Here is a 27081-nt window from a genome sequence, read left to right as displayed (position 1 = left end):
GTGAAGAAAACGCCACTCAGACCGCGCGTTCCGTTTATTGGTACTCGAGGGGCTGGACTGCCTTTCCGAAGAGTCCCCCCTTCCACGTTTCGCGTTGGAGGAGGCCCTAAAGGAGATACTTAAGGTTGGAGGGAATTGGGATTGGAGAGTACTCAGACACCAGTCAGTCCTCCAGCGCTAGCCAGGCATTTTAACAGGCGCTCATACATGACAGGTTCCTTCCTTCCCCTTCCAGGACTGGGAGAAGTCACCCACCGTGCCCAATGGTCAACTGAAGGATGTGCTTGGAGAGGAAGCTAAGGCAGGGCACTGCCGCGGTAAGGAGCTCTAGTCTGGAGGGTCCAGTAATGGCCCCGAAGGCTAGTGTGGGCCTCAAGGAAGCCCTGGCTAAACTCCATCTCTGCCTGGCTGCCCTCTGACTCCCAGTAGAGTGTCTGCTGCCCACGAAATGTCGTTGTCCTCAGGCTGTGGATGTCCCGGATCTGGAAGAAAAGGAGCAGCCCCGAAGGACCAATCACAAATGACAAAGAGCTAGCACTCATGAGCCCTTAACATACTCAGGGTCACATTTCATCCTCACACAACAGCATGATCAGGAAGGCACTCTTACTCTACCTAGGAAACAGGCTCAGAGAAGTTGTGCCTCTCCCCCAAGTACACACAGCCAGGGTGCCAGAGCTGGGATCTGATTAGAGAGGCCAGGCAGCCTCCTCCAGGGAGCCGATACCTTGCAGAGGATAGTTCTACTAAAAACTGTGTCAGGGGAGGGGCTCGCCCACTCTTCTGAAAAATTGTATCAGGGTCAAAAATTATGCTTCAGTCCTGAGTTAAATGGCGGTCTGCATCCAAAAAGGTCTTTTCTATTTCAGTCTTGCAGGGAGCTCAGCAAACATTTGTTGGTAAATAAGTGGAGGAAACTTTTCTCCCATTCTCTCACTGATGAATCTGAGGGTTCTGGTCTGGAGTAAACTAGTGGGTCCTCTAGCCCAGAATCCCCCAGGCATGGCTTTCCAGAATCATAGTTAAAGTCAGCCCATTCCTGTCCCCCTCCCGATAGCCTCACCAAGATGTAGCTGGCATCGGTTCCCTGGTTTCCAGTTCCAGTGCCCATGTCTGTGGCCAGGGCATGGATGACAATCCGGGCCCGTGGGGCCACGTTGATGAAGATGCGACAGCCCCCCACATTCCTTCCACCTGGACTCAACGATGGGCTCACGATTTCACCCCGGGGTCCAAAAAGCTGCATGTCACATTCTGCAGGGGAGAGCATGTGGACGGATCAGCTGGGGACCACCTCAGGGCCACGGGAGCCCCTCAGAATGGCCACCATTGTCAGAGGCCAGGGCAGCTCACAGCCGGGGAGCAGTGAGGTAAGCAGTGTGGCTCTGTGATCAAGATCGGGGCTCCCAGGCAGAAGTCCCCATGGAACCCCATCTCTACCACTTCCCCAGCGGGTGACCCTAGGTGAAAGCTTTAAATGCTCTGAGCTTCAGTTCCCTCTGCTGTAGAGTGAGAACCGCAGCACACCCTGGGCAGGGCGGGTTTTAGGACTCGGTGAAGCCACACGGGCAAAAGTGCCTAACCCTGAACCCGCCCCAACCACGGCAGCGCCTCCTGCCTGCGCCTCTGGGCCGGGGCCTGTGCTTGCGGAGACTGAGAAATGAGCCAGGAGTAGGCAGGTGGGCAGCTGGCCCCTGGACAGACCGCTTGTGCCTGTGCTTCAAACTGAGGGGTAGGGGAGAAGCCCCCGAGTGTCCTACTCCTCATCTGACACCTGGGGGACCCAGAAACCTCAGGAACCATGGGGGAAGCCACCTTCAGCCAGCTTGGACTGCTGGAAGAGGGCCAGGCCCCGGAAGCAACCCAGAAGGCTACCCGAGGATACCAATGGAGTCGTGGGCTAACAGGGCTCTTGGGGATGCCATCCTTTGAAGAGGATAAGCCAAGAGGACAGTGCACCAAACAGGACTGGGGAAAGCACCTCACACAAAGACCTTAAAGGATCTTGAGGAACCTGAGTGCCAGGGCCAGGGTGTGGAGCTGCGGTGGCCTGAGGGAGGCAGAGGGAATGTGGCTAGAATCCCACGTCCACCTATCTTGCTGCAGGGCCCCAGAGAGGAAGGGACGCATGACATCTCTAGGACCTCATGTGCAGAGATGGGATGTCAGGGATATTCGGGAAGGCAGGGCTTTTCCTCCTCAGTCAGCTCAGCTCCCTGTCTGCCTTGCCCACGGAGCCGGGACTGGCCCCGCTGGCAGCAGCACCCAACCGCCCAGCCTCTGGCAGGGCACGCCTCGCCATACCGCGGTGGAAGGTTCCCAGGGCAGGCTGGCTCGAATAGCGCAGCAGCACTCCGCCTCCCGGCCGCACAAGACGCTGCCTCACCACCAGTGTGTTGGCTTTGGAGCTGAAAGTCATGCCGGACAGCCTCCTGCACATCTTCCTCCACGTGAGCCTGCCCCAGAGCAGCAGCATCTCCCCTAGGGAGTGGCAGTGCCGTGAGGACCCAGCACCCCCTAGTCCAGGTTGGCAGCCCAGTGGCCTGGGGTGGACTGAGCTGAGTTCAGGCTCCAATTCTCCCACTTACTGGCTATGTGACTCTAAGTAACTGGACACATGACTTAAGCTTCCCTAGCCTCAGTTCCCTCATCTGTGAAATGGGGACAATCATACCCCAGTCACGAGACGGCTGTGATGGGTACAAATGGGGATGCACCTGGAGCATCCCCTCAGCAATGGGGCACACTGGACTCATGCCCACTGGCACCTGGCAGGCCCAGTCACGGGTGACAGTGGCCTTAGACCTACCAGCGCTGCAGTTGAGGGAGCTCTCAAGGACTCGGAGGGTCACCACCTCATCCAGGGGCCGTCCGATGGCCACTGCACAGTCAGCCTGCGCTGGGCCTCGCATGTCAATGGTTCCTGTTGGCTCAAGGTGCTGCCGGCCACAGGCACCTGGAAGGGGAGCGGGAGGACAGGTGAGCAGGGCGTCCGGGTGGGGCACCCCCTGCAGGGCAGGGCCTCGGGCCTTCCGTGCTGGGGAAGGAGACTGAGGGGGTGGGGGGCTGACGTCCTCCTCGGCCCAGCAGGAGCCTTCTCAGGCGAGGAGGGGGCTGCATGGGTCAGACCATCACCATCCAAGGCACAGAGCCGCCTCTGATGGTCCAGCAAGAGGGAGGCAGTATGTACAGTGGGCCACACAGGCCGGGATTCGGACTGTGAAACCTTCAGGTTACTTTCCCTTGTTGATTGTAAAAGTGAGCTTGCACTTTACCAGTGAGGAAGCGGGCCAGCCTGGAGACCCCCACAAGGAGCACGTCCTGCCTCTCCCAGGTGAAGACGCCTTTGCCCACCCCTCCTGCAGCCAGCCAGGTGCCCAGACAGAAAAGAGGAAGGAACATAACTGGACTCTGCTGGGCTTTCTGGGGTCCCATTCAGGAGTCCTTGAGGCCAGGGAGTGGGGGAGAGGAGGTGGGCCCAGGGGTGGGGCCGCTCCAGGGAAGCATCAGTAGTGGCAGCTGTGGTCTGGCCTGGGGCAGTGGCTTCCTCGTGGGGCGCCGGGCTGGGCAACCCCTGCCCTGCACAGGGCCCGGCCCAGCAGCCCCGCACTGTCACTGGCTTGGGCAGATGCTGGCAGAAGTCGGCTGGCACGGGCACCTGGGCCCGGGGTCCAAGGCAGGTGTCATGCCGGCGCTGAATGCCTTCCCCACACGAGACAGAGCACTGCCAGGAAAGAGGGGGAGGAGTCAGGGCTGACCTTGCCAGGGGGTCTGCAGTGACCACAGGCCAGGCAGGCTCTGATACGCTCTTTGCACAACACAGGAGGCGGATATGTGTGTCCATTCGACAGATGAGGAGACTAAGGCTCAGAGAGGTTACCTTGCAAGGGCCACACGGGGAGGAGGAGCAGGGACTCAAGCCCAGGTCTCTAACTGTCGTCTGGAGGCCTCCCTGCCCTCCAAACCCTAGAGCAGGGACCAGGAGGCATGGCTTCCTCTTTCCGCTCTCCAACACTCACCGCAGCCATGTCTGCCCTGCCGTCCGGCCCTGCCCTGCCCTGTCCGAGCTGTCATCTCCCCCGACCTGGCTGCCCAGGGTCCTTCTCACTGAGGCAGCGGGTGGCTGTCTGCCTCTTCTCCCCTCCATGCCGTAAACAAACCCCTCTGGGGGGCACCCAGCCCTATTTACCTTTGTCTCCCCAGAGCCTTGCGAGGTGCTGGTGTAGGGTGGGATTTGCTAATCCGTGTGGGGTTGTCAGCCCTCTATCTTCTGGCGTCTCTAGACTTCGGGCCTCTTAAGACCTAGCTGCCCACCCTGCCCCGTGTCCCGGGCCTTGCTGTGTCTTCCACCTCCTGACTGCTCCTTCCCCAACAGACCAGAGTCTCCCCTTCCTTTTGGGGGGGTCACAATGAATGAAAGCCCCACCAAGGTCCCCAGATGTGAGGCTCCTTGGCTGACGCACTGACCTGCAGCCAGGCGCTGACATGCCAGCGGTAGGTGCAGGCGGCAGTCATGCAGGGAATGCGGGTCTGCGGCCGCACCAGACCCGCACAGGCCCGCACATCCACCGCCGTGTCCTGGCCTCGGTCCAGCTGCACGCAGGCCACCGAGCGTGTGGCAGTGCCGAGACCACAGCTGGCTGAACACGGGCCAAGGGTCGTGACTTTCCACCTGCAGGGAGAGAAGACCCCAGATAGAGGCTACGCCTCCCCAGAGATGGCACTGCCCCATGGGCTCCTCAGACAGTCAACCAGGACTGTTCTAGGCCACTGGGATCCAGAAGTACGGCCCTGAACCCCTCCCGTCCACTCAGGGTGGGACATGGGCGACTTACATTCTTTTCTGGACGTTTCTGTCTGACACAGAAGAGCATTTCATTATTTAAAATGCAAAATTACAAAGAAGAAACCACAAGGGAATTGTGAACGAAGAAGGTGACTATTCGCCCTTCCCCATCGGGCTCCACCCCGTCTCCGGACCTGTCCCACGTGGCTGCGGCGGTGGGCGCTGTGCCCCAGCTGGCCCACCCTCGGCTCCACTCAGATGCTGCCTCCTCCACTCTGAAGCCCCCCAGGCCTGCCCACAACACACCGTCATTAGAACCCACAGCACTGCGGGTGTTTTGCTGGACCATCACCCCTGACACTGGGTGCAGCCTGCTGGGCAATCTGTTTCCTGTGCCACTGAGCTGCCCTTTAGCCCCCAGGGCCCGGCCCGGCGGTGGCACATACCAGGCGCTCAGGCTGCTACCGCACACCTCGGCGCTGCCGATCTGGGCGGGCAGGGCTCCGGGCTGCAGGGCTCCTGCGGCTCTGGGCGAGGCAGCCCCTGGCACTGCGTGTCCAGCAGGACCTCCTCGTCCTCGTCCTCCCCCTGAGCCCGGGCACAAGACAGGACCCTCTGCGTGACCCCTCCCCCACAGCTCACACTGCAGGCCGCCAGCTCGTAATGCCACCTGGAGCAAACCAGAGTTGGGGGCACCCCGAGGAGCAGGGCTGCCCCTCACTTCCCCAGACTGGGAAGGGCCTGGAAAGGGTCTCTCTCTGGGGGTGAATTTTACCTCTCCACTGAGAGGCCGGGCACGATGGACAGAGAACGTACAGAATATCCCATTTTATGGAAGGGGAAGCCAAGGGCAGACGTGTCCAAAGGTGGGGGTGGGGTGGGGGGCAGGGCACCCAAGGGGCCCTGCAAAGACGTGTGCCTGCAGTAGGAACCCCAGCCCCAGCACGTGGAGCTGCCCCTGCCAGGTTCCTAATCCTTCCCGCTGTGCTGCCGCATCGCACCAACACGACACATCAGACTCTGTGTCCTCCATCCGTCTTGTTTGTGGTCTCCCCCCCCTTTCCCGCAGCGACTGCTTCGGGAGGGCAGGGATTCCTGTCTGTCTTGTTCACTGCTGGGTCCCTGGTGCCGGAACAGCACCTGGGCGTAGTAGGTTCTCAAAAAACAGCAAGTGATGAAACAGATGACCATCAACCACGTGCGCCCACAGCCGCCCAGATCCTGGGTGACGGACTTCACACACTTTAAGCCCCCACAGCCCTCCAGGGCACCGGTGTGGCTCACTCCTGCAGGGGAGGACGCCAAGGGGCAGGAGCTTACTGGGAGGTGATGACGCCCGTCCAAGATGCCCCCCTAGGTCCTGCTGTCTCTCGGGAAGGGGCCCACCTGGCAGGGCAGGGCTCCGGGCTGCAGTCCTCGAGGGGTCTGGGCCGAGGTGACGGCCAGCACTTAGAGTGAGGCAGGGGGATGGAGCGGCCTTGTTCCATCCTCACACAGCGAACAGCCAGCGGCACCTGTCCCCCTCCACAGGTCACTGGGCATGGTGCCAAGGCTCGGGTCTCCCACCTGCAGAAAGGAAAGGCCAGTGCCCCGCAGGAAGCCACGCCCAGGGTCAGGCTCCTTCCTCCCCGGGGGACCCAGGCTGCTGCCCCTCCGCACAGTCTCCCTCCCCCTGACTCACCAGGCTGGGCACGGGGCAGCCCGGCAGACCTCCCACCGGCTCCCGGGTTTGCTCGACAAGCCACACAGCTCTTCCCCAACGGCTGTCCTGAGGGCAGAGTCCGTGCACTGGAAGCGCAGCTCCCTCAGGCCTGCAGGGAGGAAGGAGGAGGAGGGCTCAGCAAGGACCACAGGGGCCCAGCTCTCTGGAGAGCCCTAGCAGATCAGGCCCACGCAGGTACGAGTCTTGGCGCTGCCACTTACAGCTGTGTGACCTTGGACAAGTGTCTTAACCTCTCTGAGCCTCAGGTTTCTCATCTAATGGTGCCTACTTTGGAGGGCTATTTTTAAAGGGGAGCTGTAAAGTGCCTGGCACGTGGTAGGTGTTCAACAGTGGTAGCTGATCTTGTTTCTTGAGAGACGTCGTTAAGACTTGCTCTAAGACAACCTCCAACAGTGTTTATCACAAAGACGTTATCAGGGCCTCTCATCTCTCCTTTTGGAGTACCCTCAGAAGAAACCTCTGCACTCTCAACACGCGGGCGTTTGACTGAGCAAGTGGTTAGAGTTTCAGCTTAAGAACACTGTGTATACATTACTATATATGAACTAGATAAACAATGAGGACCTACCGTAGAGCACACGAAACTATATTCAATTGCTTATTCTAACCTATAATGGAAAAGAATCTGAAAAGAAAACGTCCGGATGCATGTATCTGTATAACTGAACCCCTTTGCCGTACACCTGAAACTAATACTGTAAATCAACTACACTTCAATAAAAAATAAAATTAAAAACAAAAGAACACTGTGTATAAACAACAAGGTCTACTATAAGGCACTGGGAAGTATATTCAGTACCTTGTAGTAGTCTATAATTAAAAAGAATATGAAAAGGAATGTATGTACGTCTGAGTCACTGTGCTGTATACCAGAAATTAACACAACATTATAAATCGACTATAATTCAATAAAAAAATAAAAATGGGGGGGAGGGTATAGATAAGTGGTAGAGCATATGCTTAGCATGCATGAGGTCCTGGGTTCAATCCCCAGTACCTCCTCTAAAAATAGATAAACCTAATTACCTCCCCCCACCAAAATAAAATAATTAAATAATATAATAATAAATGAAATATTTTAAAATAAATAAAAATTTAAAAATAAAAATATTAGTTCCAAAAAAACCCCACTGTGTATCTTAAAATTAATTTTGAACTGACTGTACGTCAATAAAAAAGAATGCAAAAAGAATTAATTTTGTTACTCTGGTTTGGCTGCCAGGAAGCTCAGAGCTAAGCCCGGGGCCAACCTCAGACCTTAAGAAAGGCCTCTCGGTGCCAGTCTGGCTGTGTTTGTGACCCCCCAGCTGATCACTGCGCACATGCACGTGGCTGTGTTTGTGACCCCCCAGCTAATCACTGCGCACATGCACGTGGCCACCTGTACTCTGCCCCCGTCTCCCCGCACACAATGTCATGTCTTGTGTAGTCGGATTTTCTGCAACCCACCTCAAGTGCTTCTTAGATAAGAGTTAGCTGGCCCTCAGGAGCTCCGGGGGCCTCACCTCGCCCGCAGGAGACGGAGCACGGCCCCGCCAGGGGAGTCCACACGTGTGTGGCAGGGGCCTCCAGCCTGGCCCTGCCCTCTGCAGATGCAGCCTCCTCCCCCGGAGCCTGGGCGTCCAGCTGCAGGGAGCAAGCAACCGGGGGCAGATATGGGCTCCCCGCTCCGGACCCCTGAGCACCTGGCCCTCCACTCCCCCGGCCCCATCCCAGTCTCTTCAGAGAGAGCAGAAGTGGTCACCAGGCCCCCAGAGGGCTGCCCCGTTCCCAGGGACTTGCTTCCTGGCCCCCAGCGGACACCTCCCCACACACCCCACCCTGGCCTCTGCATCAGCGTGAGTAGTCGGGGCTGAGCTGGGGCTCAGGAGCAGATTCACAGGCCCCCTTGGCCCTGCCATCCCCACCGCCGTGGCAGGGGCGGCAGGGGGACAGGGTTGGCCAGCACCCTGGTCTGAAAGCAACACCACCAGCCCTGAACCCGTGGACACCGGCTGGAGCGTGACAGCGTTTCTCGGTGCAGCAGAGAACTGACAGCCTTCCAGCAGAGCCTGGGTTCATCAGCCTGAGTGCCAGCGGGAAGAGGGCTTCCCAGCAGACCCCGGGCTCTAAGGTGATCCTGTGACCAGGGGGACAGCAGCCCTGAAGAAGGACAGTCTCCTAGCTCTGGTGGGGAGGCCAGTGCTCTCCATCCTCCTGGCCAGATGAGGACCCGAGAGCCCCTGCGCCCAGGACACTCACATGGCCCCCGCCTGGAGGACATGCTGCCTGGACACAGGGTTCAAGTGTAGCCAGCTTCTCGTCTGTGGAGCAGGCCCCAGCAGTCACCAGCTCCTCCGCGCCATCTGTCCCCAGCACACAAGTCGCATTCTGCCCGGCCAGGTCTGCTCCACAGGCCGATGAGCACGTGTCCGACACCTCCCTGAGGACAGCACAGGACAGCCATCAGGTCCTGCCTCTGCTACCGGGCAGTAGGTACAGCCCAGCTCCCACAGCAGAGAGGTAGTGACCCTGCTCCCCAAGAGCTCAAAGAGGGATCCCCGCAAAGAGGCAAAGGTCAGGGGCCTACCCAGAAGGCTGGGTGAGCTGCTGTTGGCACTTGGCTGGGCAACCAAGGTGCAATGACACAGGCCCCGACCCTCCCGCCTTCCAGAGGTGAAGGTAGGCCCCCAACCAGACGACAGCATCGCCCCACGCAACCGAGCAGGTGCTGAGAAACCAGGGCCAGATGCAATCGGATCATCAGGTCAAGGACGGGAAGTGCACCTCGCCTGCCAACCCTGAGAGGTGGTGGCTGCTTGGAATGCTGTGTTGAGAAGGATTCTGAGGCAAGATCTGCCCTCGGTGGGAAAGAGTGGTGACTGCTAAGTCTGCCATGAATGCAAGGTGGGGAAAGATGCTCAGAGCCGCGTGTGGACCACCAGGGACCTAGGCCACCCCCCTCCCCACTGGACAGGCAACAAAACTGGGGTCCAGAGAGGCAGGGGGCTTGCCCAGGTCATGGAGCCAGTTAGTGGCAAATCAGAATAAGAAGCTCCTGTCAACTGGGACACCAAGGGGATGAGAGGCAGCGTGGAACTGACAGTAGCAATGACACAGTGACATTAATTGCTTTATATTCATGGCTTCCCTTGGTCCTCACAGCCCCTCCATGAGCAGACTCAGAAGTTCAGAGAGGGAAATGGCCGGTCCAGGGTCTCCTGGACAGAAGGTAGTTCTGAAGTTGGCGCTCACCCAGGATGGGGGACCCGGCCAGAGGCCTCAGGAAGAGGGGACACTCAGAAGGGGCAGGGCTCAGGGCAGGGTCAAGCCCTGCCAGGGAGACCCTGCCTGGATCTGGCCTTGGGGGGTGCCCTGCCCCAGCCCTGCGCTCACCTTGTGGGGCAGGGCTGGGAATTGCAGGTTTCCACAGCCGCTGGCTGCTGGGCCAGCGCTCTGCACCGGGAGTGGGGCAGCGTCCTCAGGAGGCCGCCCTGGGCCTCCACGCAGCGCACCACCCGCTCCTGCAGGCCGCCCCCGCAGGAGGCGCTGCACGGGCCGAAGTCTCCAGCCACCCAGCTGAGGAGGAGAGGAACACAGCATGGGGCTCCTGGTCGGGCCCCCAGGCTGGCTCGGGGCGGGGATGCGGGGCAGGGGGCCAGCAGATCCGTCTCTAGGTGACCCACTCCCCTGGTTTGGGCTGGGCCAGTGTCCCTCCAGGTACTTGGACACTGTGCAGGCACAGCCAGCCCAGCTGCCAGCTCTCCAGCGTCCTGGAGCAGCACCCGAGGCCAGGACGGCTGTATAAACGTGCTGGGGGTGGCCGCTCCAGCCTGCACCCCACAGGGACAGCCATACCCCTAACGTTACCTCCTACCAGCCGTACCTGCCAGAGCATGGTTACCTCCCTGAGCCCCACCTCCCCAGGGAAGGCGGTCTCCTCCACCTTGTGGTGAGCACCAGAGCTCAGAGAAGGCACGTGCTGCCCCAGACAAGGTGCAGTGGGTGTGGCACCCCAGGCTGACACCGTCACTCATGTCTGCCCGAGTCTCAGTGTCCTCACCTGCCATACGGGGACATGGACAGAACACAGCTCACAGGTCGTCTCAGGACTGAATGGATACACGCCCAGAAGCTGCTGGCCCAGCCCACCCGCATGGGCCCCATGAGCCAGGGAGGGCCCCGTGGCCGCGGTGACCCCGGCTGGAGCCGCAGACAGCACTCACTACGGGGGGCAGGGCTGGGGGGCGCAGGACTCTGACCAGGCCGCCGGCTGCCAGCTCCCTCCGCACCGGGCAGCCTCCACCCACTGGCCGCTGGCCTGGTCCCGACAGCTGTAGGTCACCCAGCGCAGCCCTGGGAGGGAAGAGGGATGCTAGGCCACCTCCGTGCAGGGGGCAAAGCAGGCTTCGGGCCAGCCATGCCTCAGGCCTCACCTGCCCCACAGCTCACCGAGCAGGCCCCCCGCACGGCAGCCCAGGCCCAGGCCTGCCGCCGCTTGGGCTGGAAGTAGGTGAAGGTGACGTCTGGGCGGGCGAGGGCACCGTACTCCGCACCATAGCGCCTGTAAACCTGCATAAGACGCACAGAAAGCCAGGGCCTTGTCCAGTGGGCTCCCTGAGGGCCACTGTCACGGCCACCTCCCCCAGGAAGCCTTCCACCGTTCATTCCTCCATCCTGTATCCTGTATCCTGTATTCTTTCCCTCAGCGAGCCATCACTGAGGCTGACCCCGTGCCGGGCTTGCTTGCCCAGGGTTGCTGCCCCAGGCTCCAAGAGCTCATGGTGGGGTGGGGTAGGTGGGCTGGTAGTGACAGACAACTGTAAAGTCCCTGGTGGGTGTGGGGGGAGCGATGTGCACAGGGGATTATGGGAGCACAGACCAGGGTCCCTGGGTGGACCAGGGTGGGCAGGTCAGGAAGGAGCTTCGGCGGGGAAGAGTGGAGGTGAGTGAAGGGGCTGCCAGCAGAGGGGAGCCCAGAACAGCCAGGCTTCTGCCGCAGGTGATGAGGCCCACGGGTGGGCAGGACGGGGCTGGATCAGAGGCCTGGTAGCCGTCTGTCAGCCTGGGCTTGACCCTGAGGGCACAGAGAATTAAGAAGGGGTGTTCAGCAGGAAGCCTGGGCCTGTCCATGCTTCAGGAGGGTCACTGGGTCCTGTTGAGGTGGGAAGCCCCATGAAAAAGACGGGCAGGACCCCCGGGCAGGGCTACTACTCTCCTGTCAGCACCATACGGTTCCCTGGCCCAGTGGCATCATCTCATTTTTTCCCTCTGAAACGGCTTGCTTCTAGGAAAGCAGAACTTACCCCTAAGAGGCTAGGCTCCCTGAGCTAACTCCTGATTGGTCCATTTGTAGCACCTCATTTGAATGGAGCTCACTCCTGATTGGTCCATTTCTACAAAGCTCATTCCTAAATAGTCAACTTTGTTACACCTTATTTGCATATGATGTTGCAAAGGGTAGACTAGCAGCCTATAAAGGCCTGTGTAAACCCACAGACGCGGTCCAGTGCTTAGAGTGTTAACTCCTCTGGGCCTGCTGGCGTAATAAACCTGAGTTCTCCAACCCTCCGAGTGCTGCTGGGTCTCTCGCCCGGCTCCAGGTTGCTGTGACACTGAGCTCTGACACTGAGCTGTGACACACTTTGCTGCAACAGTATGAGGGGCCAGCTTGGAGGGCAGAGGCCAGGAGGAGGCACCTAAAGTCCCAGCAGCTGTCCCCTCGATACCTCATCTGGCTGCCCATCATGGTCCTTTGTTAAAATGGGATTCTCAGGGCCCCCACCGCCAGAAGTGGCTCTGAGAGAGACCCAGGAAACTGTATTTTTATCCACATGGCAAAGGATGCAGTCAGAACAGCTTGACCACCAGCATTTGGGAGCCACGTTCCCAGGGGTGGGGAGGTGGGGAGGTGGGGAAGGGGTTAACCGCTCACCTGGGGGCTCCCTCTGGCCTGGACATCTGGGTGGGGACCCTGCTGTCTCCCCCAGCTATGGGCACCAAGGGGTGGAGCTGCTAGACCAAAGTCAGGGGCCATCAAGACTTGGACCCCCAACTCCCCGCAAAGGTTCTCAAGAGCTAGTTCAACCTACTATCGGTCCACCCCTCCAAACACCTTCCTCAGCAAAGCTCACCTGCAGACGAGGTGACAGCGTGCAGGACATGACCAAACACAGCCTGTGTTCCCACTTCCCTCCATCCATCCCAGAGAGACAGCGAGAACCAGCGTCCACACAGAGCTGCCTCTGGGCCGGGGCAATGGCCAACACTGCCCAGCACACACCTCAACGCCTCTACCCGCCCGTAAGCCTAGGAGGTGGGACCGCCATCTGACCCCCATTCTGCAGGTGAGCATCTGGGCACCCCAGCCGGAGGAGAGCGGACCATGGGAGAGGGACATTCAGATTCCGGTTTCGGCCCTCACAGTGCCCGTGACTTTGTCCCAGAATTTCCAGTGTCTCATTCCCACCATGAGGACGGGGCACCCGGGCCCCTGGGCACCTTGAGAGCCGAGAGGCCTGCACTTCCATAGCATGGCCGCCTTCCACAGGCACGTGTGGGGCACCAGACACAAGCTTAATGTGCATTATTTTGGAAAAAACGAATCTTCACAGTAACCTGACATAGGTGAGTTTAGCCTCATATTGCACGTGGGTAAACTGAGGCTCAGAAAAGTGAAGTCTCTCGCCCAAGTTCCTGCAGAGCCAGGATCTGAACTCCAGGCTGCCTGAGGCCCCAGCCTGAGCTCTGGCACCTCGGTCAGCCTGCTTCCAGCTCCTGGGCTCCTCCTGGAGGAATGCCCCCAAGGTGGGTCTCTACTCTGGGCGTCAGGCGAACCAGCCTCCCCACCACCTGACACAGCCTGATCCCCACTCCGCCGCCATGCAGCCCCCGGCACCCTCCCAGGCCCCTGCTGGAAGCCTGCTCTCTTCATAAGGCCAGCAAAGCGCATCCTCCCCCGCCCCAGTCTGCCTGGGCCCCCAGCCTCCTTATCTGGAGGGTGCCCTTCTTTCCTCCCTCCGCATTACCCTTCTTGTGCACGTACTGTTCCCTCCAGACACTCCTCCTGCTCAGCCTGGCAGCGTTCGCTCATCACAGAGCTCGGCAGCAGAGCTCCTGACCCCCCGTGCAGGGCTCCCCTCTTACCCACCCTCAGAACTCCAGGGACTCCCGTGGGCTCTGAGCACAGGGACCTCAGACCCCCCAGTGACTGCAGAGAGAATGAGCAAGTGTGTGCATGAACTGTGGACCAGTGAACCCCGGGGGAGGCCCCGCTGATCACCTGGATCTCCATGTCGTCCCAGGTGGGTCCCCGGATGTGGATCTCCTCCAGGCGGGGCAGCCGGTCCTCAGTCAGGGCCACTTTGTGCTGGACACGGCTGTCCTCCAGGAGGGAGGGGTAGGAGGTGCTGGGAGAGATGCTCCCATTCCCGGCCACAATGTAGCGCCCTCGGAGCCTCACGGCTGTCGGGAGAGGGGCTGTCAGCACCACAGAGGCCACCCTTCCTCCCACGGAAGCAGCCGGCACCACCCCCTCTCACAGCTGAGGTCCTGTTTAAGGAGGAGACAGAGGTGACTTCTGGGCCCACAGGACATTATTTCCACTGCCCCATTTGCCACTCCCGCCCCCGGTCTCCAGCCCTCCCAGGGAGCGGGTGCTCCTGGCGTCCGGGTGGTCTCTGCTGAGATGCACACAGCGTCCGACCCCAGGAGGCCTCCCCACAGCGTGAGTGCGCCTCTGCCCACGGAGGACCGCGGACCTGCTCCCTCACCAGGTGCGCTCACGCTGAACCCTCGGGGGCTCGAGGACCCCAGGATAAGCACCCTCACCCCAGGTCAAAGGTCAGGCGGGGGCACCCTTGAGTAGTAAAGAGGTTGTCCCTGTCCAGAGACAGGCCCTGTCACACCTGTCAGGAGTGTCTCTTTGGGGTAGAGGCTTTGAGTCACAAAGCGCCAGCCACCTGGAGACAGATCGCCCGGGGGCGACCAGTGACTCCCTCAGTCATGTCTGCACGAGGAGGCCCCCGTGAACCCTGGACACCGAACTCAGAGGCGCCCCCTGGGTCGGCAGCAGCCAGTGCGTGCTGGCCTTGAGGCTGGACACAGAGCCCTCCCTGAATGACTGCCCCCGGCGCCTCTCCCTTTGGCTGGTTTTACTGAGTCTCCGTCCCCTGTAATAAGCCTCAACGGTGAGTGTAACAGCTCTCAGAGTTCTGCGAGTCTCCTAGTGAATTATTCAACTGATGGTGCCTCCAAACTTGCAGCTGGCATCAGAAGTGAGGGCATCTTGGGGCTGTGCCTTAACCTTCACAGCCTGGCCAACTCCGACGGGCGTCCTTGGGCCAACTCACCCAGATGTGTGAAGAGAGGCCTCTGGTTTATGATGTGTATGCTGGTCAGGTTGGGGGTGATGGTCAGGAACGTGACGTATTCTAGGAGGAAGCAGAGAGGGCGGGTGGGCTCCAGTCACTGACTTCACAGTCAAAGGGAGAAGACGTCGGCACCAGAAGCTACCAGGCAACGAGGCTGCCTCAGGCATCAGGGAGCCCCCTGTCACAGGGGGCCATCAAAGCCAGGCCTGAGGGCCACCTGTGGGGATGCTGCCCTGGCCAGGAGGAGTGGCTAGACCCAAGGTTCTGGGCGCAGTATGGGCCTGCCAGAGGGAGGCAGGACTCAATTCCTCCACTGAATTGGCAGAAGACTTGACCTCTTTTATAAATAGATCCAGGTCAACGATTTTCCAAGTGTAACACCCCTCCTGCGAAGATTCCTTGAGCAGGAGAGGAGAGACCAGCCCACAGCGGACGGCACAACGTCCGTGCGTTTTCTGCATCACCGTTACTGATGCCTCACAGTCCTGGCCGCGGCCTCATCACCAAAATCTGAGCCTCGTGGGGAGGCTGGCAAAGTGGAGGACGGAGGCTGATGCCCACTTAGACGGTCCAGGGCTGAGCGAACGCGTGCACCCAGCTGCCTAGGCTCTGGGCGGCAGGCTTCTCGGAGTCTGGGGGAGCCCGGCCCCGCACCCCCAGGGAGGCCCCTACCTCTCGCTCTTCCGGCCCTGAAAGAGCCATTCTGCGGACTACACGTGCTGCTGTCCCCTCCACACACCTGGCACGCGTCTCGCACCTGCCCAGAGTCCATCCTGCCATCACAGCCGAAAGTCTGAGCAAAGCAGGGAGGCAGGTGACACTCAGAGGGTGTCACTGGAGGGTGCCGGCCCACTGACACCCACGGCTCTGAGCGTCACACAATGGGGGCATTTCTGCAACTTCTGACGCCTGTGTTGGAACAAACCTAAGTGACTTGTCCAAGGTCACAGCAGGGCTCTTTCTGCCCAGCTGACGCTAAGATCAGCCTTGTATCCCGGCATCACCCTGTGCAGGCTCTGCTGAGGCTAATGGAGGCCAACACCCCAGACCGACCCCTTGGAGGCCCCTTTGCACCTTGGCTTCTGATGGGACAGTCCTCAGGGCCACCGTGGCTGGAAGGGCATCTCCACTGCCCGCATATGCCTACCCTGCAGCTGCCCGACACACATAGGCTCAGGGTCCCGTCCTCCCGAGGGCTGCTCGGCACACAGCGGGTCCCATCCAGGAAACTGTCCCCACGCCTCACAATGAAGCTCTCGCCAACAGCCCGGCACATGTGTCTGCACAGAGCGTCCCCTGGGAAGGCAGGAGGACCGGGAACCGGATGGGAGTGGGCAGGGGGCGGGGAGGCCGGTGACCCCGCGAAGCACGATGCAAGCGGACCCTCACCCCCGTCGGCACCACCAGGTTCCCCCTTTGAGTTGGGGGCAAGGATTCCGTCTTCTACCCATCTGGCCTCCTGAGGCAGTAATCGTATCACGATGTAATAAATGCTCTTGAATTACGGGCCAGGGAGCACGCTCAGGGCTTCCCCTGCTTCGCCTCACTGACTCCCTCCAGCAACCCTAGCAGGGAGATACCCCCCTTATCTCCATTTTACAGGTGGGGAAATGGACTCAGAGATGACCAGTCGTTGCCAGGCAATGTAGCAAGCAGCCGAGCCAGGATGGCACGCGCGGTGTGTCTACACAGAGCCTGCTCTCAGCAGCATCAGAGTGATGGTGGGCCGGGCCGCGGCGGCTCTGCCCACCCCAGGGCGTCGGGTCTGGCCCCGCCAGGCACCCTCCAGGCCCCACCTTGACTGTACTGCACAGCGGCGCCCCAGCGGTAGAAGGAGGGGCTGCCCGGGGAGAGGTAGAGCGGCTTCCCGTCGGTCTGTGAGCACTGCTCGGACATGAACTCCAGCTGGGTCGTCTCGCAAGCCTGGAGCGGGGAGGAGGCAGAGGATGGACACGAGAAGGGCCAGGGCCAGGACCCGGGGTGGGGGGCTCAGGCAGGGGGCCCTTGTGCCTGGGACGCAGCAAAGACCCCTGCTGCGCGCAGGTCAAGCTGTCGGCGTGAGCTCAGCTTCTGGCTGCACCTCAGTTCCCTGCTCTGAGGGGGGTGTCGAGAGCCTTTCTCTGCTGATGGGAGAGTTCCACGGGGACTTGTAAGGACGCAGGGCAGGGCAGAGCCTACCCTCCATGATACAGGAGAGTGGAGCAAAGAGCCCGCTGGTGGGAGGCTTGAACCTCAGCAGACGGGGCTGATGACATTTAGTCCCCACGTCTGCACCTCTAGAGGCAGGTAATTGGGAAAGTGTTAGGAGTTAAGAGCAAAGGGGCTTCTGCACAAGACCTGCAGTGCCAACCAAGGCCAAGGCATCCTGGGTTTTGCACTGGGGTCTGAGGAGAAGAGTCAGAGCAGCCCTGCTGAGCAGGTGCCGGACCACGGCTGCCCCCAGCGGGCCTGCCCTCCCCCCTCCCAGGCAAAGACTCCATCCTCGGTCTGGGGACGCCTTGGGTGTCCCCCTGCAGAAAGCAGGGAGGGAGGGTCTCGTCATGTGCAAATCTTAACTCAGTGCCAGAGGAATCATTCCACCCCTTCACACCCACTGGACGGCCGTGTGGAAAACAGGGAAGCGCCGGAGAGGATGCGGAGAGATGAGAACCCCGCACATCGCCGGTGGGAATGCCAAGTAGCTCAGAGGCTGTGGGAAATGGCCTGGAGGTTCCTCCAGGAGCTGAACATAGAATTACCACGCGATCCAGCAATTCACTTTAGCTGTGCATCATCCAAGACTAGTACTCAGAAAGCTAGTACTCTAAAAAAACCCCACGTACACACATATTCTTAGCAGCACTATTCACAACAACCAAAGATGGACACGGCCCAGATGAACGGGTGTACGGACAACGGATGGATGGGTGAACAAAATGCGGTCCATCCACACGATGCAATAGTATTCAGCCGTGAAGAGGCGTGGAGTTCTGACACACAGGACATGGCTAAACCTTGAAACCGTCATGCTGAGGGAAAGAAGCCGGACACCAAAAGCCACAGCGCATGATTCCCCTTATACCAGATGTCCAGAGTAGATCAACCCAGAGACAGAAGGTGGGTTGGCGGTGGGCAGGAACTGGGGGGAGGGGGAACAGCGGTGACTGCTTAGTGGGTCCTGGGTGCTACCTTGGGGGGATGGAAATGGTGTGGGACTAGATCGAGGTAGGGGTTGTGGAATATTGTGAATGTGCTAAATGCCCCTGAACTGCACAACCTAACATGTGAAATTCTCCTCGATTTGTAACAGAAGCACCTGTGCTCTCGCGGTGGTGCCCTGTGCTGCCGGGGAAGAGGGGTGTTTTCCCCGCAGAGACGCACAGCCCGCTCTCCCACTCGGCGCCCTGGAGGACATCCCGGGAGGGAGGGGCTCACTGGGGTGGCCGCACTCAGGACACCTGGGGTCCTGGTGTCTGCACTGCGGTCCCAGCATAGGTATTAACAGCGCAACTTTCATGCTCAGAAACGCCCTGTGTGAATGCACATTACAGCCACCCTGGTCCTTGGGCCCTTCCAGGCCCGGTGCTGCCCACCTGACCCCCTCGCCCTGCCCAGGGAAGCCGGCCTACCTGAGTGTTGCACATCTCGGCCTGGAGGTCCGCACCTATGCACGCACGCCCCCCAAAGGCAGGCCTGAAAATGCGCGCAAGACACAGGGGTGAGAGGTGACCCATCTCCTCACCACCACCCCCACCAGGGAATGTGGAGCAGGCCCCCTCCGACCAGAGAACAGTGCCCCTCTGGGTAGTACCTCGGGTTGTCGCACTGCCGCCTCCTGGTGACCACCCCTCCGCCGCAGGAGCGGGAGCAGGGACTGGCGGGACCCCAGCTAGACCAGTGCCCGTGCACTGCCCCGATGGGGGCCAGCTCCGCCAGGGAGCGGCAGTGACCCTTGGAGCACCACTGCAAGAGAAGGACACACCGTGTCCTGCACCCAGGCCACCCCACAGCCAGGGCACCCCACACTCAAGTCGCCTCACGTCCACAGACAGCCCACACCTGGGGCACCCCCAAGACCACATACACATATGTGCCCCCAACCCTGCTTGGGAGCCCATGCTAAACAGAAGAAGGCCGACCACCAGCCCACAGGCCACAAGAGGGAGTCTGACCAGGGGGTCGGGGGGTTGGGGGAGGAACTGCGCCTTCTCTGTGAGGTGGGCGACAGCACAGGCCCCACCTCCAGGCCTGGAGGGGAAATGAGACACCGCGTCTGGGAGAGTTCCAGGAACATCTGCTCTCTCTTGGAACAGCGAGGAGGTCAAGAGTGGGGCCTGGGATCCCCCCCACCTCCCTCCCCCTGCAGAGTCAGGAGCAAGCCTTTGGACTGTTACTGTTGGTCTTGTGAACTAGAACACCCAGCGTCCTGTAGAGGGCGGGGCGAGGCGCCAGGCGCACGCGGGGCTCCTTGCTGCAGCTCTCCTGGCCCCCTGCCCTGGCTCACCAAGGTCCTCCTGTTTCTCCCCCAGGATGAAGGCTGCCAGGCTGCAGGTCTGTGTGAGCGTGCACACACATGCACACACACACGCACACACACACGGTCACACGCTCCTTCACTCCCGCTGACCTTCCCCACACCACACTCTGTCCCATCCAGGAGCGGAATGAGGAGGCGGCTACAGCTGCTCTGGTCCAGGGGGTCTGTGTGGCAAGAGAGAGCCTGGCACATGTCCTAAGAGGGGGAGAGATGGCCAGTTCAGGGGTCACCAGGGCCTGCTGGGTGAGTGTCCAGCCTTAACTGTCCCTCCCAGACCGCAGGACACAGTGACACTGCCGGCACACAGCTCGGTGGGCACAGGGCCTGGGGAGGGTGGTCGTGGCTCACTTTCCAACAGGAACAGGGACAGTGGCCAGGGCCCACAAAAATGTTTTCATTTCTTTTAAAATCAGAAGAAAAAAACGATCTTTTAGATCAAAGAAAATGTTCTAATATATAATAGTAATGTATGCGTATTTATAACAACACACAGGAAAGTATCTATTTCATAAAAATACTGAGATACAATTCCCAGTATGTTGCATGCAGGCAGGAGCGCACCAAGGCAAAACTGCCTCAAAGTTCTGTGAAGCCCTGGGAGTCTGTGTCTGGGGTGCCCCCCCCCCCAGCTCACACTCCTGCTGTAGGGCTCAGCTCCGAGGCCACTTCTTCCAGGAAGCCCTCCAGCTCCCATTGGGTTGGAAGCACTTGGTCACTGCCTATTTAGGAGCAAGGTCCGTGGGCTCAGGGATGGTACCAGGGCCGGCTCTACATAATTTGTGGCACCAAGTCAAAAGGGAAATGTAGGAGACCTTGTTCAAAAATTGAGAATTTTGAGAGGCACCTGACAACCTGGCCTAGTGGGTGCTCACAGTACACAGCGGGGCATGAGCGTGGCGGTGGGGGCGTGAGGGAGTCTCTGGTGCAGATGGGGAGTGGCAGTGCGCACCATCCACGGGGGGACTCACAAGGTGCTCCCTGGTGAAGGTGCAGGCGACCGCCATAGGGCCAAAGGCTATGCGGCACTGCTCGTCCGCATCGTGGTAGAGGCCAGGGTGCACCTCTGGAGGGCGCCCCGCGGGTCCGGACTGCGAACCCGGCGGGTCCCACATGCAGCGCGCCCGTCCTGCGCTGCGACAAGGACGCGTCTCAGGCCCGGAATGGACACCAGTGGCGTCGGGGTGGAGGAGTGGGCGCGGGACGTGAGGGTGATTGGAGGGGCGGCTTGGGTGGGCGGGGAAGGGAGTTCTCAGCCCTTGCGCCCCACTGAGCTGATCCTAGGCTAAGACCGGGCTCAAGCCTAGGGGAGGGGGTCAGGTAGAGAGGTGAACGCAGGGGGTGGGGGAGAGTGATGAAATGGGTCTGAAGAGGGATGGGAGTGGACAGGGGAGAACTGGGATGGGATGGGATGGGATGGGATGGGAAGAATTAGGCAAGTGGCGCGGGGGCGGAATGGGCAGGAGGGAGGGAGCGATGCGGGGAGAATGAAGAGGTAGATGCAGGGAGGTAATGGTGGGGCTGGGGGGTCGGGGCCGAGCCCATGTAAAGGTGGGCGCGGGGACGCGATGGGAGCGGTCACAGGGTTGCGTGGCGACGGGGCAGATGGAAGAGTGGAATGCAGGGGTGGGAAGTAGGGGTGCGCGCGAAGTGGAGATGAGATGGGGGCGTAGGGAGGCGTCGGGCGTAGGGAGGCGTGGGGCGAGGGGTGCGGCTACCTGACCAGGCGCAGCAGCTGCCGGCGGCTGCAGGGGGACCACGCCAGGCCCCCGGGGGCGGGCGCCGCGCCGTCGGACGCCATCACGTGGCCGCTGGGCCCGCAGCCGCTGCCGGGCGCGCCGTCGTGCTCCAGGCCGAAGCTGCGGGGGCGCGGCGCTGAGGGAGGCGGTGGCAGGGTCCCCTCGCGCAGGGCCTGGCCGCCGGTCGGGCCGCAGCGCGGGAGTGTGCGGACCCAGGTCGCCCCCCCGCCCCCAGCCCGGCCACCAGTAACCTGGCGGCGGAGCCGCGCCTGTTTCCCGCCCGTGGGAGGGCTGGGCCGGGCAGGCCAGACGGCTCTCGCTCCTTTTGACTAATACGTTATCTATAGACTTCAAAAATGTGCCAGCCAAACTCATGCATGGGGATTTGGGCTTTCTTGACCCTGGGGTGGCCCAGTATGAAAATCCACCCACTGAATGTGTATTGCCGTTAGAAAGGATGGGGACTTCGGGCCAATGTTTCTGCTTATTGTCTTCAAACACTTTTTTTTTTTTTCTCTCTCTCTCCAAACAAGTTAGATGGGGGAACTGTGATGGGTAGCCGTGGTGGAGAAATGAAGCCGATGGGAAGGGGTGAATGTAGAAGTGGGCTTCCGTGGGGATAGCAGCCCCCCAGCCTTGTCCCTGCAGGCGGGGCGGGAACTCCCCAGCACTCCTAGAGGGGCGGAAAGGCCTGGGGGTGGGAGTGAGGGCTGGTGGGCAAGGGAGTTAGACACTCACTTTTGACTTTATGAGTCTCTGGGCTATTTGAATTTTCACAGCAAGCTGGTATTACACTCATAATGAAAAGACTAAAAATCAAAAAGGAAAATGAGGCGGGAAGCCCCATAAAAAGACCAGCGGAACCCCCAGGCAAGGCCACTACTCTCCTGCCAGCACCATCCGGCTTACCGGCCCAGAGGTTCTATCTCACTTTTTGCCTCTGAAACGGCTTACTTACCCCTAAAATTCTATTGGTTCCCTGAGCTCACTTCTGATTGGTTACTTCTCTCACTCCTGATTGGTCCATTTCTACAAAGCTTGTTCCTAATTAGTCAACTTTTGTTACACCTCATTTGCATATAATGTTGCAAAGTGTAAACTTGCAGCTTATAAAAGCCGATGTAAACCTGCAGATGGGGTCCAGAGGTTGGAGTGTTAACTTTTCTGGGCCCACCGATGTAATAAACTTGAGTTCTCTAACTCTCCAAGTGCTACTTGGTCTCTCTCCCGGATCCAGGTTGCTGTCGCAACTGAGCTGTAACACATTTTTACGCAACAAAAGAAACCCACCACTCTAGTTAAATAACGGATAGGGACAAAGTTTGCCCACAGAATGTATTCTGTTCATACCAGGAAAAGTCTGGAAACAACTTAAAGACCTAACAATAGGGGACACTTGAGTAAATGATGGCACATACAAAAAATTAATATATATTGTAAAAGACCTGGGAGAAATGTTTGGGATATATTGTCACATAAAAAGGCAACTAACCCATGTGTAGCCCAATCCCAATTTTCCAAATAAAAAGCTCTGTATTTCTGTGTAAAGAAAAGATGGATGTTATCTCTAAGTGGTGGGATCTGAGATAATGTTTTACAGCCTGCTTTTTGTTTACCTGAATTTCCTACAAAAAAAAATTTTTCTAGCTACTTAGTGTATTTTTCTTATTTTTTTCTGAAAAAAGTTTTTTTTCTTTTAATCATTTGGTAAGGAAGACATACCAGATTTCCCAGCCCTTGCCCCCCACCTTCCCTAGTTCACTGGAGTCAAGAGTACAGGCTCCTTCCAGCAGGCTCCCAGGGGGCCCACTGCCAGCATGACCACCCCTCCTGGGGGCCCAGGTCAGGTCTTTGGCCAGAGCTTGGGGACAGTGGGTGGGGCCTCTTACCTGTGCCCAATCTCATGGGCAATGGTGACCCCCAGGTCGAAGCCAGTATCCTCAGTGATCAGGCAGTTCCAGGAAGAGGAGCAGGCGCCCCCCAGCTGGGTGACCCCCCGAACCTGTCGGTTACCATCAGGCAATTCCAGGTCAAACCTCAGGAAGAGAGAACAGACAGCTGGGTGGTGCTGAAGTGCCAGCCCGCTGCCGGGCCACCTTTGCAGAGCGTTGGAGCAGCGCCCAGGTAGGCTGGCACGCCATCGGGGAGCTTGGCTACCTGGTGATGTAGAGGACCAGGTCAGCATGACTGGGATCCGTGTCATCCTCGGGGTTGATGGTCCTGCTCCACTCACAGACGCTCAGTAGTGATGCGGTGATGTTGGCTGTAATATTCGGAGCATCCTGGGGAGCCAGTAATAGAGCGCAGGTTTAGGAGACCCGCACCAGCCAGGCTGCTGCTGCCCAGTGTTGGCATCTCAGTCCTCACAACAACCCTGTTACTGTCCCATGATACAGATGAGGAGACTGAGGCTCAGCAGAGCTGGAATTCCGGTCCAGGTCTGGCTTGTGGGCAGCCCTGCTGTCACCCCTACTGTTCTATGGGCGTCCGCAGGCAGAGGTTAAAGAAGGCAGAAACAGGTTTTCCAGTGAGCATCCAGCTCAGTGCCTACCTCCGGCTGCGTCAGTATGACCATCTTCACCAGGTGCACTTGGAACTGAGCCCCCAGGGATGGGTCCCTCAGCAGCTCTGACCCCTGTGGAAGGGCAGGCAGGACAGGTGACAAATGTGGGTGGGCCACCACCAGCCTCAGCCGACCTGCATCTGAACGCAGGCTCCCAGCTCCCTACCTATGAGCTCAGGGTACTGCTAACTGACCTCAGGATCCCAGGTGTCTCATCAGTAAGATGGAGAGAAAGCCTTCCATGGGTGTCGGGAGACCTAGGGACAATGCAGCTGGCGCCAGGCGGGCATCCAGTCACGACACCGCCCGTTACCGAGACCAGCACCATCTGGGCAGGAGGCAGCCTGCAACCTACCACCTGGCCGTCCTCAGTCCCCAGAAAACGTCAAATGACCAGAGGGAGCATGGTTTGATTACCGAATTTCAGCATATTAGAGGTGGGGGTGACCCCCAGAACTTGAAAATAATAGCTTTCAAATGACTTAGAGGGAAAGGACCTACTGTACAGCACGGGGAACTACACTCAATTCCTTGTAATAACATATAATGTAAAAGAATCTGGAAAACTAGAGGGGGAGCGTACAGCTCAGTGGTAGAGCATGTGCTTAGCAGGCACAAGGTCCTGGGTTCAATCCCCAGCACCTCCATTAAGGAAGTAAATAAATAAATCTAATCACCTCTCCCCTCCAAAATAAAAATAATAATAAATTTTTAAAACTTTAAGAATCTGAAAAAATATATACGTGTATGTATAACTGAGTCACTTTGCTGTACACCTGAAACTAACATTGTAAATCAACTACACTTCAATAAAAAACAGAATTAAAGAAAAGAAATTAAAAAAAAAAAACCCACACCCTCTGTGCCAGGCCCAGCCTTGGGTGTCTGGAGTCTGTGAATAAAACTGCGCCAAATGTGGGGAAAACAAAAGTCTCAGTGGGAGCATTTTCCATCTGCACGGTTTGCAGGTGGAAACTGAAGCGGGTTTACCCTGGACTTGAGGCAGCTTGTCCAGAAGTCGGGACCACCTAGGAGCGGCAGCCCCACTGGCTGCCAGGGCTGTACCTGCCAAGATGCCCATGGATCGAAGGGACACTGGGGGAGAGGCCAGGCTTGAGTGTCCCCGGGTGAAGGGGTTGTGGGGTGTGCTCCCCAGGGGGGCAGGGGAGGTAAGAGCAGGCTTCACCTCTCCCTGCTCCAGGGCCCTGAGCCCCAAACACGACCCCGGCCTCAGGTTTATACCGAGTTCAGCCCACCCAGTAAGCTGGCCCACTGATGTTTCATGCAGCGCCAGGCGTGCGACGCTGTGTCCGCTCCCTGGGTCAGCACCGCCCACGAGCCTGCTCCCCATGCGGGCACCCACCATGTTGAGGTTGGTGAGGACGTAGCGCTCTGTGTCCTCCCCGTGAACTGCGTGGACGTCAGGGCCCACGGCCACCAGCAGCTCCAGGTACAGGACACTCTGGGCAGCCCGTCTCCAGAGGCGAGGGGCCAGAGGGTGGCCTGGTGAGGAAGGAGGCAGGGCTGAGAGCGAGGGTCCTAGCAAGCAGGCGGAACGTGGCCAAGGCCACCCGGTCAGCTGCCCTCCCGACCCCACAGCCCCCACCGCCAGGCCTCTCCTGGCCACACGCAGGGCTGGCCCACCTCACCGAGCCCTGGGCTCGGACACACAGTGTTGGGAGCCCCGTGTGGGCCGCTTCCCGTAAGGAGGAGGGAGTCGTGGGCCCGCCCCTCCGCCTCCTCTCGGACAGCACCTGCCTCCCGGCACCCGGAGACAGGCAGCAGCTCCGCCCGCCCCCCGGAGCTGGCCTCTCGGCGCCCACGGACTTGCCCCCTCAGCCACCCACGAGCTGATCTAGGACATCCTGGCCTCCCGACCACTCAGGAGTAAATTCTCTCAGGGGATGAGGGCCCCAGGCTCTCGCATGTCACTGATGTTGTGACTGTCAGAGCTGACTGCCCGGCCAGCTCACGGGAGAGAGGCGGCTGGGTGTTGGGAGGACGGTCTTCTAGGTGAAGACACTTCATTTCACTGCATGGGCCGAGATCCCACTGCTGACTGGGCATTTTAGGGCAGTGCAAGGCCCGGGGGGAGCTGGCGTGTGCCCTCATGTCCTTCTGATCACCCCAGAGCCCCACCTGGGCACACACTGGAGAACAGGGTCATCCCAAGATGGCAAGAAAAGCCCAGGACACCCCCCTGCAGGCACCTGGACGCAGCTAGGGAAGTGCATGCTCGGGCCCGGGGGGCGGCAGAGCTGTGCCCTGGAGGCGTCGTGTGGGCCTGCAGCGGCCACTCCCCATCTCTGGGCCTCAGGGCTCCCATCTGCAGCACTGGAACTGTCAGTAACGCTGACCTAGGCCCCGAGGCTCCAGGGCGCACATCTGTGAAGTGCTCTGTAAACTGTGACGGGCTGTTCAGAGGTGGGAGGTCTACCTGTCCACCACACAGACAGTCTGGGGCACGGCTGGTGGCCCCGCGAGCCGGCACTCCCCTGCATGCTAAAGAAGGTGGCTTGTGGAGTTGGGGGGCGTTTTGCGCAGCCCCCAGGCATCAGGAGAGCTGGTGCCCCTGGGCCCCTTGAGGCTGTCCCTGCCAGCAGCTCCGCCTTCCCTCTCCCAGGAGCTGTACCTGGAACCACAAGGGCCGGGTGCACCGTGGGGTTGGACCTGTGGATCAGGTGGGGCTGAGCACCGCCCCAGGGTGGCACCAGCTCCCGGTGCTGCCTCTTCAATGGCTGGATGTAGAGCCTGTCTCCACCCACCACGATGTCACCCTCCTGGAAAGGAGAGAGCAGCCTGGTGCACACAGCCCCCGCCCCACCCGCTGCAGGGGGGCCTCTCTAGGCCATCCCAGCACCGGGCATGGACTGGCCCTGAGCCCTCTCCAAGTCCAGGGTCGAGGAGCCCATCTGTGGGGGACGGCGTGGGACCCAAGCCCTCTTGGGCGGTGCTCACTGCCTGTCACCTGCTGCCAGCCCCCACTGCCACATTCCCACTTCCCATCCTGCACACAGCCTCCAGGCCCCCGTCTGCAGGGCCTGGTGAAGACCCCGGCAGGCCCCACAGGTGCAGGAAAGGAGGGGTCTTGAGGGACTGGCTAGGCCTGTGCTAAAGAACAGCAGATGGACCCTGAATGGCATCTGTCTTGACCCAGGGCTCAGGGTGGGGGGGGTGTGTAATGACATAAATGGCTCTGGCTCACTGAGTGACCCCCTGTGACAATGTGTGACACCAGTCCTCACAGCTACCCATGAGGCGGGTGCTGTCTTCACCATCTCTTGGTGCCGACGCTGAGGTCCGGCGGAGTGATGGGCCAAGGTCCTTGTACCCAGCTCGGCCACCTGCTAGCTAGGGGCCTGGGGAGACTCAGCTGGCTTTTCTGAGCCTCCCTGGAACAGGCCCC

The 27081-nt window shown here is 59.7% G+C and overlaps 1 protein-coding gene across 11 annotated transcripts in view; it reads right to left on the bottom strand.

The window, feature by feature from the left end:
* Window positions 1–19: 19 nt before the first annotated feature.
* ADAMTS13 (ADAM metallopeptidase with thrombospondin type 1 motif 13) overlaps window positions 20–27081 on the bottom strand; it is a 31126-nt gene continuing 4064 nt past the window's right edge. For 4 of the 11 annotated variants that reach the window (XM_074362565.1, XM_074362564.1, XM_074362566.1 and 1 more), the window contains exons 5-32: window positions 26308–26455; window positions 25039–25178; window positions 23664–23747; window positions 23270–23394; window positions 23002–23148; window positions 21092–21232; window positions 20345–20507; window positions 19467–19571; window positions 18651–18802; window positions 18469–18532; window positions 16657–16783; window positions 16008–16156; window positions 15533–15653; window positions 14840–14920; window positions 13771–13952; window positions 10925–11060; window positions 10715–10844; window positions 9885–10067; window positions 8751–8931; window positions 8015–8135; window positions 6468–6597; window positions 6173–6352; window positions 4468–4672; window positions 3406–3724; window positions 2810–2956; window positions 2305–2481; window positions 1064–1254; window positions 20–482 (exon numbers count right to left, since the gene is read on the bottom strand). In XM_074362565.1, coding sequence (XP_074218666.1) covers window positions 297–482; window positions 1064–1254; window positions 2305–2481; window positions 2810–2956; window positions 3406–3724; window positions 4468–4672; window positions 6173–6352; window positions 6468–6597; window positions 8015–8135; window positions 8751–8931; window positions 9885–10067; window positions 10715–10844; window positions 10925–11060; window positions 13771–13952; window positions 14840–14920; window positions 15533–15653; window positions 16008–16156; window positions 16657–16783; window positions 18469–18532; window positions 18651–18802; window positions 19467–19571; window positions 20345–20507; window positions 21092–21232; window positions 23002–23148; window positions 23270–23394; window positions 23664–23747; window positions 25039–25178; window positions 26308–26455 — 4215 coding nt within the window. In that variant the 3' untranslated portion in view covers window positions 20–296. The other 7 variants (XM_074362571.1, XM_074362563.1, XM_074362562.1 and 4 more) reach the window with 7 other exon arrangements.

Source organism: Camelus bactrianus, chromosome 4, assembly GCF_048773025.1.
Source record: "Camelus bactrianus isolate YW-2024 breed Bactrian camel chromosome 4, ASM4877302v1, whole genome shotgun sequence".
Classification (NCBI taxonomy): domain Eukaryota; kingdom Metazoa; phylum Chordata; class Mammalia; order Artiodactyla; family Camelidae; genus Camelus; species Camelus bactrianus.
Note: the sequence above shows the minus strand (reverse complement) of the source record. Positions and strands in the feature narration are given on the sequence as shown.